The sequence below is a fragment of the Tiliqua scincoides genome, chromosome 2, assembly GCF_035046505.1.
Source record: "Tiliqua scincoides isolate rTilSci1 chromosome 2, rTilSci1.hap2, whole genome shotgun sequence".
Lineage (NCBI taxonomy): Eukaryota > Metazoa > Chordata > Lepidosauria > Squamata > Scincidae > Tiliqua > Tiliqua scincoides.
In genome coordinates, this window is record NC_089822.1 from 264658692 (window position 1) to 264680794 (window position 22103).

The 22103-nt window shown below is 48.6% G+C and overlaps 1 protein-coding gene across 1 annotated transcript in view; it reads right to left on the bottom strand.

Moving 5' to 3' along the window:
• Positions 1-21664, bottom strand: part of LOC136640520 (zinc finger protein 850-like) — a 29643-nt gene extending 7979 nt beyond the window's left edge. Inside the window, exons 1-4 of the mRNA XM_066615680.1 lie at positions 21589-21664; positions 17451-17540; positions 12719-15042; positions 11012-11057 (exon numbers count right to left, since the gene is read on the bottom strand). Coding sequence (XP_066471777.1) covers positions 11012-11057; positions 12719-14565 — 1893 coding nt within the window. The 5' untranslated portion in view covers positions 14566-15042; positions 17451-17540; positions 21589-21664. The remainder of the gene's footprint in view (positions 1-11011; positions 11058-12718; positions 15043-17450; positions 17541-21588) is intronic.
• Positions 21665-22103: the final 439 nt, after the last annotated feature.

The following is a 22103-nucleotide window of genomic DNA, read 5'->3' on the forward strand; positions in this document are numbered from 1 at the left end:
ACCCACTCTGCCAAAGATCTCCAGCAGCTCATGGATCGTTTTAGCAAGGCCTGCCAAGATTTTGGACTGACAATCAGCCTGAAGAAAACACAGGTCATGGTTCAGGATGTGGACTCACCTCCCTGCATTACAATCTCTGAGCATGAACTGGAGGTTGTCCATGACTTTGTGTACCTTGGCTCAACGATCTCCGACACTCATTCTCTCGATACTGAGCTAAACAAGCGCATCGGTAAAGCAGCTACCACGTTTTCCAGACTCACAAAGAGAGTCTGGTCCAACAAGAAGCTGACGGAACATACCAAGATCCAGGTCTACAGAGCTTGCGTCCTGAGTACACTTCTGTACTGCAGCGAGTCATGGACTCTTCGCTCACAACAGGAGAGGAAACTGAGCGCTTTCCACATGCGCTGCCTCCGACGCATCCTCGGCATCACCTGGCAGGACAAAGTTCCAAACAACACAGTCCTGGAACGTGCTGGAATCCCTAGCATGTATTCACTGCTGAAACAGAGACGCCTGCGTTGGCTTGGTCATGTCGTGAGAATGGATGATGGCCGGATCCCAAAGGATCTCCTCTATGGAGAACTCGTGCAAGGAAAGCGCCCTACAGGTAGACCACAGCTGCGATACAAGGACATCTGCAAGAGGGATCTGAAGGCCTTAGGGATGGACCTCAACAAGTGGGAAACCCTGGCCTCTGAGCGGCCCGCTTGGAGGCAGGCTGTGCAGCATGGCCTTTCCCAGTTTGAAGAGACACTTTGCCAACAGTCTGAGGCTAAGAGGCAAAGAAGGAAGGCCCATAGCCAGGGAGACAGACCAGGGACAGACTGCACTTGCTCCCGGTGTGGAAGGGATTGTCACTCCCGGATTGGCCTTTTTAGCCACACTAGACGCTGTGCCAGAACCACCTTTCAGAGCGCGATACCATAGTCTTTCGAGACTGAAGGTTGCCAATACCAATACCTAGAAACTCATTAGCTGCCAAGGACAGAAGAGAAAATTTTGTTCATATTGTCAAGATATGGGAGAGCCCCATTAACATGCTGGGAGTGCCCAGATATAATGGGGGCCGGATAAATGGCTTCTGGGGGCCGTATCCGGCCCACAGGCCTTACATCTGACACCCCTACACAAGGCTACTCATGACTGACACGCTTTTTTCCTGGCAGGGTTTCTGGGCCTTTAGCAATGGCCTGATAGGATGAAACCAGGAGGTGCAGCTCCCCTCATCACTGTCTGACCGGGGTGGGGGTGGGGTCCCTCAGCAGGGTGCCTACTGCAGAGGGCCCTCCACCCAGCTCAGTGGGTCCTTATCCTCATCTCCCATGTCTCCCACCACACCAACAGTCCACGTAAGAAGGGGGATCCATCTGTGCAGTGGCCACAGTGGCTGGCTGGGCACAATGTTCCCCAAGGAGATAAAGCAGGTATTAGAGGTGAGGCCCCATTAGCTGCCAGAGGAGGTCATGTGCTGACACCAGCCCTGGTCACTGTTTTTCGCCACAGTTGAACACAGTGAAGCGTTCTGAATTTCCGACGTTCTTCATGCCACAAAAGGAAAAGGTTTCCCAACTGCAGTAAAAATGTGACAACCACGTTGAGGACCACCTTTTACAGCTCTCATGTTCCCATAGAGATAGCACAATTGTGTGTCGTCATTGTCGTTGTCGTCCCAAAAAAACCCAGCACGATACACTGTCATGTGAAGATACAAAGCTGCAGCCTATGGGTCAGATTATTGGTCCATCTAACCCAGTATTGTGCACATTCTAGAACAGTGCTTCCCAAACTTTTTAGTACCAGGACCCACTTTTCAAAATGACACTCTATCAGGACCCACCTAGTTTTACAAGACTTTAAAAAAAATATAGAAAGGAATAATATGTTTATTTATTTACAAGTAGTAATAACCCAAAAAAAGATGCTTCAACATTTATCTCCCTATATTTACAAATGCTTGTAAACAGCTGGAGCTGTTGGAAAGGTAATAATAATGATAATGATGATGATGATGATGATGACCTTTCTTTGTCATCAGATTTCTCCTCAGACTTTAATTCAAGGCGGTTTACATAGGCAGGCTGTTCTAAATCCCTGTAGGGAATTTTACAATTGAAGAAAGGTTCTATCTTCAAGAACCACAATATTTCTGATGGATCTTTGCTGATCTGGTATCACATTCTGGCCTCCAGTTTCCTCCCACACAGGCTGACAAGCAGCTCCATCTCTCACTTGAAGGGCGGCCAAGACGCTTACAGGTGGAATAACTCAGCTGGGCTTGTCAGCTGCTTCAAGGTCTCGCCATTCACAGTGCCAGTGGCCTCGAACTGGCGACCTTCGGATGTTATCTTCAGGCAAACAGAGTCTCTACCCTCTAGACCAGACCTCCTGCCCCTAGTTAGGTAGTTAGCAGGTATCTGATTTTTGAAGTTTCAGGGCTTCAGGCAGTTTTCTGATCCTTCCATCACCTGTGTTTTCATTGGAGGCTCTGCTTGGCTGCTATGGGACCCACCAAAAATCAAATCGAGACCCACCGGTGGGTCCCAAGCCACAATCTGGGAGCCACTGTTCTAGAATATGTCCCTGATGCCATGTCCTGTGACAAAGACTTCCAAGAATTACAGGCTGAGTAAAGAGATATTTCCTTTTATCTGTTCTAGCTCTATTGCCAGTCAATTATAGTGGATGCTCCTGGTTTTGGTGTTGTGTGAGAAGGAAAAGAACTTGCCTCTATCTGCTCCATCCATCCCATGTGTAATTTTATATGCTCAATCATGTCTTCACACAGTAGCCTGTCCACTTATCATTTTGGTTCCCCTCTTTTGCACCATTTCAGTTCCACTATATCCTTTTTGAGATGTGGCCACCAGAACTGGACACAACACTCCAGATGTAGCCTTACCATCTATTTGCACAAAGGCATAATAATATTGGCCATTTTATTCTCCCTTTCAAAATGATTCTAAGCATGGAATTGGCCTTCTTCACAGCCACTGCACACTGCGTCGACACTTTCATCAAACTGTCCACCAGCACCCCAAGATCTCTCTCCCACTGTTACAAACAACTGTTGCCAACACTGCTCCTTAACATTACACGTGTGTCCTACACGCATCATGCGCGCACACACAAATAACTGAAATTGGGGAAATGAGCAAGTGAGAGTTCATATCCAGCAGTGTGACAACGGGTTGGATCGTTGACGTGGATGAGGGGGACAATCAATCTCAAGGTGCCTCAAAATAGCCACAAGACAGAACTTTTTTTTTTAACAAAAAAATAGTTTATTAAAGAAGTATAGGGTCCAATCCTATCCAACTTTCTAGCACTGATGCAGCCACGCCAACAGGATGTGCGCAGTATCCTATATTGAGGATGCAGTCATGGAGGTGCCAGGTGAGGCACTCCAGGTAAGGGAGTGTTTGTTGGCTTACCTTGAGGCTGCACCGGCCCTGGAAAGCTGGATAGGATTGGGCCCATAGACAACAAGGGCACGTTTTTCAGGTCAGTTAGAGAGGAGAGATACTTGCAAATAGCTGTATTTGGCAGTGGTGGAGCTGGGGTGGGGGCAGGGGGGGCAAAAGTCCCCGGCACTGCACCTGGAAGCCACCTTCTGAGGCTTCTCCCACTGTTTTGAACAAGACTTCTGGTGTCCTGACGAAACCGGAGCAGAGGAAGCCTCTGAAGGCTTCTCGCCCACTGCCAAGCACTGTGTGGAACCTCGCTTGCCTGTGGCTCAGATGGGCAGGAAGGGTGGCGTGGCAGTCGGAGGTGGCAGGGGTGGGGGTGTAACGAGTGCGCAGCAGGTGCAGTGCCGGGGACTTTTGCCCCCCTGCCCCCACCCCAGCTCCACCACTGCCAAATACAGCTATTTGCAAGTATCTCTCTTCGCTAACTGACCTGAAATTAAGCATGCCCTTTACTTGTTGTCTATGGGCCCAATCCTATCCAGCTTTCCAGGGCCGGTGCAGCCTCAAGGTAAGCCAACAAACACTCCCTCACCTGGAGGACGCCTCCATGACTGCATCCTCAATACAGGATACTGTGCACACCCTGTTGGCGTGGCTGCATTAGTGCTAGAATGTTGGATAGGATTGGACCCTATATTTCTTTAATAAACTATTTTTTTGTTTAAAAAAAAAAAAAGCTCTGTCTTCTGGCTACTTTTAGCCTAATTTTGAGGCACCTTGAGACTGATTGTCCCACTCATCCATGTCAATGATCCAACCCGTTGCCACACTGCTGGATATGAACTCTCACTTGCTCGTTTCCCCAATTTCAGTTATTTGCATGATGCCTGACACACATGATGCGTGTAGGACACACGTGTAATGTGAAGGAGCAGTGTTGGCAACAGTTGTTTGTAACAGTGGGAGAGAGATCTTGGGGTGTTGGTGGACAGTTGGATGAAAGTGTCGAGCCAGTGTGCAGTGGCTGTGAAGAAGGCCAATTCCATGCTTAGGATCATTTTGAAAGGGAGAATAAAATGGCCAATATTATTATGCCTTTGTGCAAATAGATGGTAAGGCTACATCTGGAGTGTTGTGTCCAGTTCTGCTGGCCACATCTCAAAAAGGATATAGTGGAACTGAAATGGTGCAAAAGAGGGGAACCAAAATGATAAGTGGACAGGCTACTGTGTTTGGGGCTCTTTAGAAAGAAGGGACCTTAAGGAAGACATGATTGAGCATATAAAATTACGCATGGGATGGATGGAGCAGATAGAAGCAAGTTCTTTTCCTTCTCACACAACACCAAAACCCGGAATATCCACTATAATTGACTGGCGGTAGAGCTAGAACAGATAAAAGGAAATATCTCTTGACTCGGCCTGTAATTTTTGGAAGTCTTTGCCATAGGACATGGCATCAGGGGCATATTCTAGAACAGTGGTTCCCAAATTGTGGGTCGGGACCCACCGGTGCGTCTTGATTTGATTTTTGGTGGGTCCCATAGCAGCCAAGCAGAGCCTCCAATGAAAACACAGGTGATGGAAGGATCAGAAAAATGCCTGAAGCCCTGAGACTTTTCAAAAATCAGATACCTGCTAACTACCTTTCTAACAGCTCCAGCAGTTTACAAGCTTTTGTAAATGTAGGGAGATAAATGTTGAAGCCTCTTTTTTCTGGGTATTACTACATGCAAATAAATAAACATTATTCCTTTCTTTATTTTTTTTTAAAGTCTCGTAAAACCCTAACCAGGTCTGCTCAGAAGTAAGTCCTATTTTGTTCTATGGGGCTTCCAGAGCAGGAAGTTATAGAACCTTTTACAAAGGAAAGAAAGGAATTTTTGGCAGGACAAAGGAGTTTGTGGAGGTCCTATCTTGAGCTTCCTGGCCTGGTCTTCCAGGAGGACATAAAAAGTGTGATGGCCATCTAGGGGAGTGTTACCGGGTGTGTTGCTCAGGTTGGGGACTTCTTGGTCAAGAGGCTGAAAAGAACTACACAGTTGGGCAATTGTCATTTAATTGAACATTCAGGCAGGAAGTTCTTGCTAGCTATCCTTTGGTCAGATTTCAAGCACCCAGATTTAACTGACCTCAGAGGAGCCTCTCCTTGGGAGCCAGCCAAATCTCTCCCCTTTCCGCAGATTAGGGAGGCCTGCCCAACTCTAAAACCAAGATAAAGTCAGTTGAAACTGCATGTGCTTGGGAAAGAGAGTGTGCGTAACAGCTCAGGCCCCATTGTCATACACGTGAATCTCTTGCCCCAATGTGCATTACTTTACACGTGCAGCGCAATCCTATCTTGCACTGGAACAGGCAAGCCAGGAGGCTTGCACCGTATTCAGCGCAAGGTAGGGCCCTGAAGTGGCTCTGCCAAAGGTAAGGGGAAACCCTTGGGTAAGCCACCCTGGCCCCCACAGGCCTTGTGTTACAATGGGGACTTGTGCTACCTCCTGAGGTGCAAGGAACGGAAGGGAAGAGCAAGGGAAGAACCATAAATGATGCTGTGAGCAGCTTAGAGGAAAGATGGGAAAGAAATGAAATAAACCTTCAGAGATGCACACACAGAATACCCACCTCTATTTATTTAATGGAATGTAAGTTGCCTGACACCCCCTTCCCCTGGGGGCTGGGGAAAATAGGCCCTCAGTTTGGCTGTACTTGTAGTAAGAGGTGACTAAACAGCCCCCGGGTAGATGGAACTCGTTAGCCTGGGAAGGCAGCTCATCTGAGAGAAGGAAAACTCTGATCCCAAACCTCCACTGCCTTGTGGCTACATCCAGTTACGGAAAAGGCTTCAGGAGTCAACCTCGAGGCAAAATCCGGAGCCGGAGTCCCTGAGGCAGTTCATGGCTCAACACAGTCACGTTCTGGCAACTCCTGCGACGCCGCTGGAACCAACCATATTGACTTCTGCCTTTCCATTGGACCATTTCAGTGACGTGGAGAGGGGGGATTTGCTGCATGGGTAACAGCCTGTCCTCCATACCTACTTTACCCAGGCTTCGCGCACTGGAGAGGACACTCTGTTCCAGAACCACCATTCAGAGCGTGACACCATAGTCTTCTGAGACTGAAGGATGCCAACAGCCTGACACCCCCATGAGAGCTAACAATTCCCTTTAAAAAATTTAAAAGTACAAATACAATTTTAAAGCAAAATTTAAAAATGACACTAAAAAAATTATGTCACTGGACCCTGAGATCCCACACAGTAGCCATGGACAGGTCTATCCTCCATGAATCCTCCTGTTCCACGCGCAGGGCCAGCTAGGCAGGCGGAGATCAGGGGTCTCAATGTGTGGATGAGACGGTGGTGTAGGGAAGAGGGGTTTAGATTCGTTAGGCACTGGGGAACGTTTTGGGACAAGCGGGGCCTGTACAAGAGGGACAGGCTCCATTTGAACCAGAATGGAACCAGACTGCTGGTGCATAACATTAAAAAGGTGGCAGAGCAGCTTTTAAACTGATCCCTGGGGGAAGGCCGACAGGAGCCGAGGGGCATCCGGTTCGGGACTCCTCATCCCTATGGGATGAGAATGGGGAGGTTAGAGAACAACAAGACAAAGGCAGGGTAGGAGAAGAAATTGGGAAAGGTAGGGTGATGGGATGTGATAGACGGTTTGGCACAATGAGAAGATGCGGGGACAAAGGAGCAAATAAGCAGCCCATCCTGGGGCATTCCGTGTATAAATGCTTTTATGCGAATGCCCGAAGTCTACAAGCAAAGGTGGGAGAACTGGAATGTCTGGTGACAAGGGAAAACATTGACATAGTGGGCATAACGGAAACCTGGTGGAATGCGGAGAATCAGTGGGATACCGCAATCCCGGGCTATAAACTCTACAGGAGGGACAGGCAGGGGCGTGTTGGAGGTGGGGTGGCCGTTTATGTTAAGGAAGGGATAGAATCCAGCAAAGTAGAGATTGAAGGTGGGTCCGACTCCACCGTAGAATCTCTGTGGGTTAAATTACCAGGCTTGTGCAACGATGTAATACTGGGGACGTGCTATCGTCCTCCAGACCAGAAATCTGATGGGGACCTTGAAATGAGGAAACAGATCAGGGAGGTGACAAGGAGGGACAGGGTTGTAACCATGGTGTTACATTGTGTTCTGGTCACGATAAGGAAACCGGATTTCTTGACGTGCTAAATGACTGTGGCTTAGATCAGCTAGTCACGGAGCCCACCAGAGGACAGGTGACTCTGGATTTAATATTGTGCGGTACGCAGGACCTGGTTAGAGATGTAAACGTTACTGAGCCATTGGGGAACAGTGATCATGCTGCGATCCGTTTTGACGTGCACGTTGGGGGAAGAATACCAGGCAAATCTCTAACAAAAACCCTTGACTTCCGACGGGCGGACTTCCCTCAAATGAGGAGGCTGGTTAGAAGGAGGTTGAAAGGGAGGGTAAAAAGAGTCCAATCTCTCCAGAGTGCATGGAGGCTGCTTAAAACAACAGTAATAGAGGCCCAGCAGAGGTGTATACCGCAAAGAAAGAAGGAGGGTTCCACTAAATCCAGGAGGGTGCCCGCATGGCTAACCAGCCAAGTTAGAGAGGCTATGAAGGGCAAGGAAGCTTCCTTCCGTAAATGGAAGTCTTGCCCTAATTAGGAGAATAAAAAGGAACATAAACTGTGGCAAAAGAAATGTAAGAAGGTGATATGGGAGGCCAAGAGAGACTATGAGGAACGCATGGCCAGCAACATGAAGGGGAATAATAAAAGCTTCTTCAAATATGTTAGAAGCAGGAAACCCGCCAGAGAAGCGGTTGGCCCTCTGGATGGTGTGGGAGGGAAAGGGGAGATAAAAGGAGACTTAGAGATGACAGAGAAATTAAATGAGTTCTTTGCATCTGTCTTCACGGCAGAAGACCTCGGGCAGATACCGCTGCCCGAACTGCCCCTCCTAACCGAGGAGTTAAGTCAGATAGAGGTTAAAAGAGAAGATGTTTCAGACCTCATTGATAAATTAAAGATCAATAAGTCACCGGGCCCTGATGGCATCCACCCAAGGGTTATTAAGGAATTGAAGTTGCAGATCTCTTGACTAAGGTATGCAACTTGTCCCTCAAAACGGCCACGGTGCCAGAAGATTGGAGGATAGCAAATGTCACACCTATTTTTAAAAAGGGAAAGAGGGGGGACCCGGGAAACTATAGGCCGGTCAGCCTAACATCCATACCAGGTAAGATGGTGGAATGCCTCATCAAAGATAGGATCTCAAAACACATAGACGAACAGGCCTTGCTGAGGGAGAGTCAGCATGGCTTCTGTAAGGGTAAGTCTTGCCTCACGAACCTTATAGAATTCTTTGAAAAGGTCAACAGGCATGTGGATGCGGGAGAACCCGTGGACATTATATATCTGGACTTTCAGAAGGCGTTTGACACGGTCCCTCACCAAAGGCTACTGAAAAAACTCCACAATCAGGGAAATAGAGGACAGGTCCTCTCGTGGATTGAGAACTGGTTGGAGGCCAGGAAACAGAGAGTGGGTGTCAATGGGCAATTTTCACAATGGAGAGAGGTGAAAAGCGGTGTGCCCCAAGGATCTGTCCTGGGACCGGTGCTTTTCAACCTCTTCATAAATGACCTGGAGACAGGGTTGAGCAGTGAAGTGGCTAAGTTTGCAGACGACACCAAACTTTTCCAAGTGGTAAAGACCAGAAGTGATTGTGAGGAGCTCCAGAAGGATCTCTCCAGACTGGCAGAATGGGCAGCAAAATGGCAGAATGGGCAGCAAAATGGCAGATGCGCTTCAATGTCAGTAAGTGTAAAGTCATGCACATTGGGGCAAAAAATCAAAACTTTAGATACAGGCTGATGGGTTCTGAGCTGTCTGTGACAGATCAGGAGAGAGATCTTGGGGTGGTGGTGGACAGGTCGATGAAAGTGTCGACCCAATGTGCGGCGGCAGTGAAGAAGGCCAATTCTATGCTTGGGATCATTAGGAAGGTTATTGAGAACAAAACGGCTAGTAATAATACTATTGTACATAGTAATAATGCCGTTGTACAAATCTATGGTAAGGCCACACCTGGAATATTGTGTCCAGTTCTGGTCGCCGCATCTCAAAAAAGACATAGTGGAAATGGAAAAGGTGCAAAAGAGAGCGACTAAGATGATTACGGGGCTGGGGCACCTTCCTTATGAGGAAAGGCTACGGTGTTTGGGCCTCTTCAGCCTAGAAAAGAGGCGCTTGAGGGGGGACATGATTGAGACATACAAAATTATGCAGGGAATGGACAGAGTGGATAGGGAGATGCTCTTTACACTCTCACATAATACCAGAACCAGGGGACATCCACTAAAATTGAGTGTTGGGCGGGTTAGGACAGACAAAAGAAAATATTTCTTTACTCAGCGTGTGGTCGGTCTGTGGAACTCCTTGCCACAGGATGTGGTGCTGGCGTCTAGCCTAGACGCCTTTAAAAGGGGATTGGACAAGTTTCTGGAGGAAAAATCCATTATGGGGTACAAGCCATGATGTGTATGCGCAACCTCCTGATTTTAGAAATGGGTTAAGTCAGAATGCCAGATGTAGGGGAGGGCACCAGGATGAGGTCTCTTGTTATCTGGTGTGCTCCCTGGGGCATTTGGTGGGCCGCTGTGAGATACAGGAAGCTGGACTAGATGGGCCTATGGCCTGATCCAGTGGGGCTGTTCTTATGTTCTTATGAATGGGCCCAACCCTCTTCTGGCCTCCTTTTCCTCCCCCAAACGAGGCAGCTCGCAGTCAAACAGATTCTTCCAGGCACAGAAACTAGAGGTGTATGAGGAAAGTTCTTCAGTACAAGGGTTCGTTCTGACAATGTCCAATAGAAGAAACACAGCCTGAACAAAATCATGCGCGGGGGGGGGGGGGGCCACGCATCAATGCCACCCCTCAGGGTTACCTCACTCTTGGGGGCTCCTACGGTCCAGAATCTGGTGTCTTAAGGGGCAGCTTGTTTTCCAAACCCCAGCAACCGATAGCCAGGGTGCCAGCCAACATATCACTGTAAGAGCAGATATGGGTTGTAGGGTCCTCCCACCTCCAGGGAAGAGTTGGCATGAGGGTTGCATTGGTGCTGGCCAGAGCTCAGGGGTCCATGCAAACCAGACCCCCATTCCGGTCCCCCCTCTCCTACCCCTTGGGACATGGCCCAGGATTTTCCGTACCACTCAGTTCCTCCCTCCCCCTTGCCTAGGTTGTGCTCCTTCTTTATTCGCACTCCTTTCAACCACTTTTTCCACAGTCAGGCCTCTCCTCCATATGCTGCCTAATCAGAGTTTTGACTAAAGCAATTTCCGCACTCCAAGCCTTCCTTGTGAGTTCTCTCTACATGATGATTTGAGACCCGTGGATGTGTTTATCCATGGGGAGCAGGACTGCCACCTGCCTCTCAGGATTTGTGCTCAGGCTGGTGCTCTAGCAGGAAAGCGACCCCCCCCCCCAACATGTTCCTCCCAGTTGCTGTCAGAGCCATTCAGTGCCAGCTCCTTCCACACTCCAATCATTTATATGGCTTTTCTCCTATGTGGGTTTTTTGATGCAAAGTCAGACTTGAGTTCACACTGAAGCTCTTTCCACACTCATAGCATTTATATGGTTTCTCCCCATGTGGGTTATTTGATGACCCCAAGATCTCTCTCCGGATCTGTCACAAACAGCTCAGAACCCATTAGCCTATATGTAAAGTTTTGATTCTTTGCCCCAATGTGCATGGCTTTACACTTACTGACACTGACGCGCATCTGCCATTTTGCTGCCCAGTCTCCCAGTTTGGAGAGATCTTTCTGGAGCACTTCACAATCTGATCTCGTCTTCACCACTCGGAAAAGACTGGTGTTGCAGCTCCTCTTCTCAGTCCCCCTTTCCCTTCACCAGCCAGGCTTTGAGCTTGACTGCCTCATCCCCCTGGGGGCTCCTCTCCCACCCCTCTTGATTCCTTCCTACCACTGCAGTCCTGGGACCCCCCCCTTGCAGCATGGGAGGGGGAGCTGCTGACTCAGACACTTGAGCAGAGGAGGCAAAGGAAGGGGCAGAGCAGGAAGTGGTTCCCACCCCCCTTTGCTCCTCTGGGAAGAGGAAGGTCTCTTTGCAGGTCTGGACCCACCAATCCTGCCTTGTGTTCTGAAGACTACCTTGATGAGTACAGCAGTGGTTCTCACACATTTAGCACCAGGACCCATTTTTTAGAATGAGCATCTGTCAGGACCCACCGGAAGTGACCCACCCCACTGCGGGTTGAGAACCTCTGGCTGGAGGACTCACAAAAAACCTACTGGACATGAATGGAAGTGCCTTTTAGTTGAATCTGTGAGGTTTTCTGAGCCCACCAGATACCACCAGAAGGCCCTTCCCATCGCATCTGGAGGTCAGGTGAAGGCCCCAACCCACAGAATTGGTAATACTTCTGTTTCGGTATCTGCGGGGGTTCAGGAAGCAGAGGACCGACCTGTACTATAAAGGAATGAGTGAAAATTCTTACAGACTCCAAGCATTTATGTGGCTGCTCTCCTTTAAGGAGTGTTAGATATGCTGTGAGATTGGAGCTCCAACCGATGTATGGCGATATGGATTCTTCCCATTCTGAGTTCCTTAATGCTTTGATGCACTGACAGGCTTGTTTTCCAGGGAAACGCTTTCCACACTCCAAGCATTTCTAAGGTTTCTCTCATGTGGGTATTGTCTGATGCACAGTCAGATTTGAATTCATTCTGAAGCTCTTTCCACACTTGTAGCAGCGCTATGCTGCTTTGGGAAGCACACAAGGCTTAGGGTCTTGTTGCTAGATGTGGAGTGCAAAGAGCAGAAGCACTCTGAGGGTTGAGAGTGGGAACTGGAGCAGCAAGGAGCCAGAGCAATGAAGAGACGGCAGACAAGTATTCAAAGGTTGATGCTGGGAGGAAGCCAGAAGCTGGAGTGAGGGGAGAGTGAGAGAGAGTGCTTTGCTTGCTTAGCTTCTTCCAAGCTTTTATTCATTCTTAAAACCATGAAGCAATACCGTGCAATACGGAGGGTTACTGAAGGTTGCTGAGATTACACTAGCTGCAACTAGCTGGCTCTTAGCTAACCACACACATTCCTAGATATGAGCGCCTTTCTATAACATCCTATTGTTTACAGCACTGGGCTTAGACACTCAGCATATTTCAAGGCTTCCAGAGTGTGCTCTCGCCAAACAGCTGTACCTGCGGTTGTTGCCACATACTAAAGCTAAGCCCAGCGCCTATGCATATGCTACACACACTAATAACCTTGATGTGGTTTCTCCCTTGTGTGGATTCTTTGATGCGCAGTCAGGTTTGAGCCCTGACTGAAACACTTTCCACACTCCATGCATTGATACGGTTTCTCCCCTGTGTGGATCCTTTGATGCAAAATCAGCTGTGAGTTCCTACTGAAGCTCTTTCCACACTCCAAGCATTGATAAGGCTTCTCTCCTGTGTGGGTTCTTTGATGCACAGTCAGGTCTGAGCTCTTACTGAAGCTCTTTCCACACTTCAAGCATTGATATGGTTTCTCCCCTGTGTGGATCCTTTGATGCACAGTCAGCTGTGAGCTCTGAATGAAGTTCTTTCCACACTCCAAGCATTGATATGGTTTCTCCCCTGTGTGGGTCCTTTCATGCTTAGCCAGGGATGAGCTCACACTGAAACTCTTTCCACACTCCAGGCATTGATAAGGTTTCTCCCCTGTGTGGGTCCTTTGATGCAAAGTCAGGTGTGAGCTCACACTGAAGCTCTTTCCACACTCCAAGCATTGATATGGTTTCTCCCCTGTGTGGGTTCTTTGATGCAAAGTTAAGGTTGAGCAATCAATGAAGCTCTTTCCACACTCCAAGCATTGATATGGTTTCTCCCCTGTGTGGATCCTTTGATGCTTAGTCAGGTCTGAGTTCATCCTGAAGCTCTTTCCACACTGCAAGCATTGATATGGTTTCTCCCCTGTGTGGGTCCTTTGATGCACAGTCAGGTTTGATCTCATACTGAAGCTCTTTCCACACTCCAAGCATTGATATGGTTTCTCCCCTATGTGGGTCTTTTGATCCAAAGTCAGGCTTGAGTTCATCCTGAAGCTCTTTCCACACTGCAAGCATTGATATGGTTTCTCCCCTGTGTGGGTTCTTTGATGCACAGTCAGGTTTGAGCCCTGACTGAAACACTTTCCACACTCCATGCATTGATACGGTTTCTCCCCTGTGTGGGTCCTTTGATGCAAAGTCAGCTGTGAGTTCCTACTGAAGCTCTTTCCACACTCCAAGCATTGATAAGGCTTCTCTCCTGTGTGGGTTCTTTGATGCACAGTCAGGTCTGAGCTCTTACTGAAGCTCTTTCCACACTTCAAGCATTGATATGGTTTCTCCCCTGTGTGGATCCTTTGATGCACAGTCAGCTGTGAGCTCTGAATGAAGTTCTTTCCACACTCCAAGCATTGATATGGTTTCTCCCCTGTGTGGGTCCTTTCATGCTTAGCCAGGGATGAGCTCACACTGAAGCTCTTTCCACACTCCAGGCATTGATACGGTTTCTCCCCTGTGTGGGTCCTTTGATGCAAAGTCAGCTGTGAGTTCCTACTGAAGCTCTTTCCACACTCCAAGCATTGATAAGGCTTCTCTCCTGTGTGGGTTCTTTGATGCACAGTCAGGTGTGAGCTCGTATTGAAGCTCTTTCCACACTCCAAGCATTGATAAGGCTTCTCTCCTGTGTGGATTCTTTGATGCTTAGTCAGGTCTGAGCTCTTACTGAAGCTCTTTCCACACTCCAAGCATTGATATGGTTTCTCCCCTGTGTGGGTCCTTTCATGCACAGTCAGCTGTGAGCTCTGACTGAAGCTCTTTCCACACTCCAAGCATTGATATGGTTTCTTCCCTGTGTGGGTCCTTTGATGCACAGTCAGGTTTGAGCTCTGACTGAAGTTCTTTCCACACTCCCAGCATTGATATGGTTTTCCCCCTGTGTGGGTTAGTTGATGTCTTCTTAGTTTTGATTTACTGCTGAAGATCTTTTCACATTGGGGGCACTTTTCTTTCCTCTTTCCAATTCCATTTTGTGGTTTAACTGGGATGACACTGAAATCTTCAGATTTATTTTTCCATTTCTCTTTCTTGTTTCCCTGCTGCATCCTTGTCCTTTTTGATGTGCAGGTGTCTCCCTTTTGCGTATCTTCTATGCGTGAATTTTGCTGAGTTTAGTAATGTTGGATGTACAACTGATTCTCTCCTGGTGAAATGGAAGCCTCTTTCCTCTCTTCCCTTTGAGATGTTCCTGCTTGATCAGGATTTCATGTCCATCATAACCCTGATAAACAACTCAGTGAGGGTCCAATCCTTTCCAGTTTTCCAGTGCTGGCCCAGCCATGCTACATCCTGTAGTAAGGAGGCAGTTGCACAGCCCTCCTCAAGATGATTGTTCCCTTACCTCAGTGCTGGAAAGTTGAATAGATTTGGGTCCTGAGTACTCCAGAGAGAAGCTGGGCTTCCCTCCTGCTTCACCTATCCATCCTGGTCTCTAAAAGTCACTTCCTGCAGGTCACATGTAGTTGTTTCCAGTGACACCCCACATGGCTCCCTCTGGTCTTCACTGTCTTCTCTGTAGCTTGCTGCAAGGAGAGGGAAACTTGTTTAGCAGCACAACAGAGAAATGGGACCTCTAACACATACTCAGAAGTAAACCCCAGTGGGTTAAGTGGCACTGAATTCTGTCCTTTCTAAACGGGGCTTGTCATGTTTGTTTTTCTAAAAATGGCAATAAATACTGAATGAGATTGAGCACTAACAAACAAATAAGCCTGGAGGGACAGTTCCACGTAAGCTGGAGATCAGCCAGGGCACGTCTGCAAAACCCTCTTTTGATGGTGCTGGTGTCAGGACACGCTCAGCCAAACCTCGATTTGGATAAAGCAGTTACTGCACCCACCTGAAAGAAGAAACAGGCAGGAGGCAGCCTAGGACAGAAGAGAAGATCTGGGAGGAGAAAGACTGAAACTAAGGTGTCACGGGGTGGGGCAAGTGCCTTTCCCTTTAAGATGGATTAAGTTGGTGGTTGTTACCCAGGTGTAGTGCATCAGTAATTTAGAGAATAAAACCTGGGTGTGGGTGCCTGAAAAGACCAGTCAGCAGACAGCAGGAGGAAGGGAGCTGGGGGTTTACAGCTTTTACATTGGAAGAAATGCCAAGAGATTTGTGGTGGTAATTTTAGCCTCTTTTAGTTTATGACCTTTTCTTGTTTCGAGCTACTGTAATGCATGTAAATATGTTTTTTGGAGCAATTTGAAGCTCCCTTAAAGTTATAATAAAAATCTGTTACATGAAAATTGAGTGCAATAATTATCCAAGGACATGTATGTTAATAGGACCTAGTGCTTGAAGTAAGCAAATAGAAAACATTGCCCTTGGGGGTTGGTGGAGGATGGTGTAGGTGGAGGAGGGTTAAATCCTGGCTGACTTGGGAATCTCCCCTGGTCCTTCCCTACCCCAAGGGTGATGTTTGTGACATACAGGGTTCAAGAATTGAGTTGAATATTCCTCTACAACAGTGGTTCCCAAACTTTCCAGCACAAGGACCCACTTTTTTAAAATGACACTCTACTGGGACCCACCTATCTTTCTGAGACTAAAAAAAGTTTCACTTTACCACCCGTTCATGCTTCTGTCTTTATTCTTTCTACTATTGTTGGGGGAGGGGACGACCACCTCCTGGAGCACTGTTGAGTTCCACAGTCATCAGATCTGACTGGTGGCCTTGGATTCCCATTTGCTTTGGACCAAGACATGGTCACCTACTCATGAGTAAGTGCGTACATACTTCTCCATTTTTGAACCTCCTTAGGGCTCAATACATTTTCCTTGTCAGCTATCAGTTTGTCAGTTTCATGACCCACCAAAATTTGCATCGCAACCCACTGGTTGGTCCCGACCCACAGTTTGGGAACCTCTGCTCTACAACATCTTAGAGGACTCAGACATGATTGATAGGGCCTCCACTCTACTCCTGGATTGCACTGGCCATCTGTGGCAAGCAGGCAGGTTTTGGGAACTATCAGACACCTGGACTGTGTGTGTGTGTGTGTGTGTGTGTGTGTGTGTGTGTGAACGTAAACATCAACCCTGTAATAATTTAATGTGGTGTTGCTCCTTATCTGCCAAATGAGTCTCTGGCATAATTCCCCACAACCTGTGTGATATCCTCTTCCACTGTAATGAATCCAGACTGAGCAGAACAGGATTAGAGGGAAGCCCCCTTACACCAAAGATACCACTATGCTGGGCAGATCTGCGGATAAAATGCTATGCTGTCACTAATTCTATGTAGTCACTCCACCAGCAGGCAGAGGCACAAGGGTGATGGGCAGGGGAGGTGGTGTGGCAAATCCTATGCCTGGATCCTGGTCACAACCTTGATGGTGCCCTTAAGCTGCACTGACTTCAGAGGTGGTGCAAGTTAAAAGGTACTCACTGGAATCAAGTGACATTTTGTTTTGCTCTTTATCTCCTCTCTCCACTCCAGCTTTTGGGACAAAAGTCCCATGAGGGCCACCATCCAAAGGCCGCATGGTGAATGGGGACCCTTCCTCACAACAGAAACTGCCCTCCTTTCTGGGGAGACTCTGCTCTGGTTAGGATGAGTCAGCACAGCACAGCTCAACTGTACTGGTCTCATTGCCTGGAAGCCCTTCACAGAAGTTTGATTCCTGCGTTTGCTGGGTGAGGCTCATTTGGGACTGTCTTCCATCAGGGTCCGGCGTCCTTGGAGGAGGCTGTGGTGTGGAGGGGAAAGTGGGGAGGGGGGGTCAGCGCATTAGTCGCTCAAATCACACTGACATTTTCAGACTACAGCTCAGCCAAGCTGCTGTCCTGGCTTGCAGGTGATGAGATCAGAATGGCAGAGATGTACTTTGCAACAACTTACCCCAGAAGCAGGGGGCAGGTGTCTACTGTGCCGAAGAATTTCCCCCTCAGCTAGCACACTATGCTCTGAAGCTACTGCTGTGTTAAGTACATAAAGTACCTGCTGACTTCTGTTCTTCCTGGAGATCCTGGAGAAACACACACTCCCCTTCTTCCAGCTGGGAAACGAAGGCAGGTTTGGGAAATTCCTCTGAGAAATAAACAAGGAGATGAGATACTTCAGTCTGCACCACAGCAAGGCTTTCCTAAGAGACCTGATCCTAGGCAGACCCCCATCTGTGATGACCATGATAAAGACTCTGGCTAGGCCTGACTCCATCTTGTAGGCCAGAAGCTGTTTTGAAGCTGGAAATTCCCTTTTTGTGTGTGTCAAAACAAGTGAACAGAGAAAACACATGGCCAAAAAAAAAAAAGTATTTTTGCAGTTTAAATCATAATGTTTTCAAAAGAACAGTGTAATATATACACATATTAAACACTGGGACCCAAGTATCATAGAGGTGCAAAATGATTGCTTGCTTACCAAATAATTATTCAATGCTTAATAGTTAATGCCTTAAATTATAATTAACATATATAATAATGTTAAGTGGCAATATGTAGTGGCTGTAAAGTGAGTTTTAACTGTATGAAAGTTTAATAATAGCATAAAATTACATAGAAAGGAGAAAAAGCTATTAGAAATGCTTAAGCCTCAAGTCTCAAATGTAACTCAGAAAAAGCCATTCCAGCTCTAATCAAAGGTCTGTCTCAGCCTGTATCTCTGTAAGACCTTGAGAACTCCAAGCTTTGCAGAATTTGTTGCATCTCAGACTTTTGGCGACAGCAAACGGGGAAAGCAAGGGAAAAAGTTGCATCTCAGATAAAACTTTTGCAACAGCATATGGGCAAGAGGGAAAAGAGGGATAAAACTTTTGTCTTGGCACCAAAAACGGGGCAAGTTGAAAATGTTATGAAGGAAGATACATGGACTTGCAACATTTTGGTGAGAGAACCTTAGCATTACAGAAATGATAAAGGTTTTGGCAGATGGAAATAGGATTTGCTAACAACAGAGATACAGACACCTGCAAACACCAGCTAGACAGAAGATAACAGAAACATCTATGAGAAAACCCCCTGATTAAGCTAAAGATATCTATGGGAGCCTTTGCCTGGGTTAAACAGACAGAGGGAAATAAGATTTAGTTAAAATACATGGATGCTCTTTACAGGTTCCAGTGTACTCCTCCATCTCAAAGGTCACAACACTCTATGAGATATCAGTGTACAGTTCTCAGGGCAAATATGCTTCACCGTAAGTTCTTGCACGCCCCCACCTTATTGGCCAAACACCCCAGTTGGATGGGTGTGTGGTTTCTCAAGGCTAAATGCACTAGGGTGAGTGACACCCCCCTTTTAACAGCCAGTCCTCCAGCTGACAGCCGTGGCTCCCCAGGGAGCAGCAGAAACCAGCTAGAGGAGCCGCTGAAGGCTCATGAAAAACCTGCTGCCCTATACATAAACGTATACGATTGCAGCCCTAGTGGGGAGCCATGGCCAATGGCCCAGTAAGTCAACGGAGCTGCCACCACTCTTAAAAGTTTGGGATCCACTGAGCTAGAGGGAAGCTAAAGTTCTACAGGCTGACTCCCCCACTTTTGCTTTTTGGAGCCCCCAACTCCAAGGAATCAAGCCTCAAGTTTCTGGTTTGCCTCAGTAGTTTGACTGAGTAACCCAGGATGGATTTAGATGGATCGGTTCAGAGGTGTAGCTCGGTCATTTGACATCCAGGGCCCATAAATTTTTGACACCACCCCACATACAACAAAATTATTTTCAGTAGTAGTCATGATATGAAATGAGTGGCCAGAAAAAACACAGTGAGCATTTCTCCACTAACAAAAGAACAGCCCAGCTGGATCAGGCCACAGGCCCATCTAGTCCAGCTTCCTGTATCTCACAGCGGCCCACCACTAGCAGGGATGAAAGTCAGTGCCCTCTCTGGCTGTTGCTCCCCTGCACATAGTGCTCAGTGACATAGTGCCCCAGCATCTGGAGGTTCAATGTAGCCATCATGGTTTGTATCGATTCAGAGGCCTTTAGTCCACCACGAATGTTTAGAATCCACTTCATCTAGGCTAGTGACCAAAAAAGTCACAAAGAAGTTTACAGACAAAATCAAATAACTAAATGGCTTCCTGTCCCCAAAGTTACTCTCCCCCTGCTAAATATACGAGGAGCACCACTTGAAAAAGTGTCTCTTTACCCGGTTAGCAGGGGAAACTGTAATATGCTACATGGAAATGAGAGCTGACTCATACTCACATTCAATAAGTTTCTCAAACTGGGACTCTGCAACCCCCCAGCCTGAGAAGCTCTGACCCTGCACCCTAAAGGTGCTCCTGCAGTCGCGCAGGCACTGGGGACACTGGGGCCAAGTTTAGACTCAGCAAGGCCCGGTGGGGTGGGGGAAGCCTGCGGGGCCCTTGGCAAGCCTCCTCGCATATTAGAATTGTTGAAAAATGCTCATGCGGCTCATTTCCTGTTTCACAGCGAGAAACAGAAGTGGGTCGCGCGAGTATTTTTCAACAAGTACTGGTGAAAACTGGAAGTTGCTCTGGGCAGCACTCTGAGCCTTGGAGAGACTGCGTTCAGTGGAGGGCAGCCCCTCCGAGGTTCAGAAAACCTCCCAGACACAACCGGAACAAGGTTCCAGTCACGACTGGGAGGTCTGCAGTACGGCAATCCGGGGGTTCGGCATCCCTGGTGAGGCAAATCTGCAGATGCCGACTCTGGATAAAGGAGCCCGACCTGTATTTCAAGCTGGTTTGTTTCATTGCATTCTGAATTAAATTACCTATCAAGTGATATGCAGAGCTCAATACAGATATAGAGGAGTAACGGGATTTATATCCCCTTTCCCCTCCAAAGGATCCCAATCCCACTCACACACACACACACACACACACACACACACACACACACACACACCCGATACAGTGCGACTTTTTGGTGCAGCTTCACCAGCGGGGAAGGGATAAAGGGCTGACTTGAGCATAAGAGTTCTGCCTCCACAATAAGAAGGAAAATTATGATTTGGGCTGTGGAGAAAACCAAGAGAAGGATGACTCAAGTTGCCAGTTCCTCTGTGTGGCTCTGATGCTGGAATAGGGCTGGCAAAGCAGCAGGTTCCAAAGGCCTCTCTTGACACCATCACAGACCAAGTCCAAGAGGGCATCACCCACAAGCCCTGGAGTGTGGAGGTGATCAGGCAAATGGAGAAGGCTCTTGGTATTAGGAGAAGCTAAAACTAAACTTGACTCCTTGAAGGGTAGATCCAAAGGTTTGGCATGTGGGGGGGACGGGACTGTCACAGATTCACTTCCCAGCTCCTCTCCCCCCACCTGGGGAGCTTTCAGTCTCCCCTCACCTGGGGGCTTCTCTTCCTCTCCCTTCACTGGCTGAGCCTGGCTGTCTCCCACCCTCACGTGGGGGCTTCTCTCCCTCAACTCCCCTCCCTCTCCCTCAACAGCCTGGGACCCCCAGTCACACATTTGCAAATGGGGGGGAGTCATGATTTCCCACCTGGAGGTTCCTCTCCCCCTCCCCCTTCTCTTCCACCCACTTCAGCCTGGGACCCCCATTCAGCCCCATACAAATGGGAGGTGTCACTGTCTGTCTTTCCAGCCCCCTGCCCTTCCCTGCCTGGGCTCTGAGCCTCCGTCTGCCCCACCTGGGGGCTCCTCTCCCCCTTCCTCTTCTCTTTTCTTCCAGCCTCCTCAGCCTGGCACCCCCATTCAGCCCCCATACAAATGGGAGGTGTCACTGTTTGTCTTCCCAGCCCCCTGCCCTTCCCTGCCTGGGCTCTGAGCCAGTCATCTGCCTGCCCCTCTATGGGCTTCTCTCCCACCCCCTCCCTTTCCTTTCCACCCACTGCAGCCCCAAGACTCTGCTTTGCCCCCCAAACAGGGATTCACCAGAGAAGGTAGCTTGGGGGGGGGGGAGAAGGAAGTAGCTTCCAACTCAGTCTCCCTCCGGGGGGGGGGGAGCCCCCCCACTTGTCCCTCTAGGAATCCAGAGCTGCTTAACTTAACCCTGCCAGAGCCGTAAGTAAGTGTCAAGTCCTGCACGTTGGGGGAAAGCAGCCAAACTGCACATAGAGGCTTTGTGTTCAGAGCTGTCTGCGACAGAGTGCAATGTCCATGGTGGGTGGAGACCCCGCCCCTTGGCGAGCGATCAAGCAGGGGGGGGCTTACCCTGTCAATGAAGGGCGGTCGTCGAGGGAGAGAAGAACGGGAGACAGACACGGCCGTTTTGCACAGGCAGTTTACTTGAGTCAACCGTTTGACATTCACGGGCCCTGTTACGTCACAGGCCCCTTATTGGTTCACACAGACACGTGCTGTCGGCACACGATAGGATCCTTCCCGACCCCTTGAAGTTCCGGTCGGAGCTCTCCAGCTGGTCCTGTTGCCCAGGGATATGGGTTCCCGGGAGCTGCAGTACTGTTGTCCGGGGTCAGCCTAGATGTCCTCAGGAGGACCCAGGTACTACAGTGTTTGCACCTTGATCAGCTGGCCACCATTGGGGAGAGTCAGCTGTGAGTCCTCGGGTCTGGGAGCTCCCAGTCCCACCTCGCTCTCTCTGGGGCTGAGGTGGTCAAAACCCCTTTCGGGTCCTGGGTCATCAAATAAGGCCAGGGTTGCTACCCCCTCTGGCCTTCCCTCCAGCACTGCTGCTGCCTGGAGAGGACTGACCTCTTCCCAGGCTG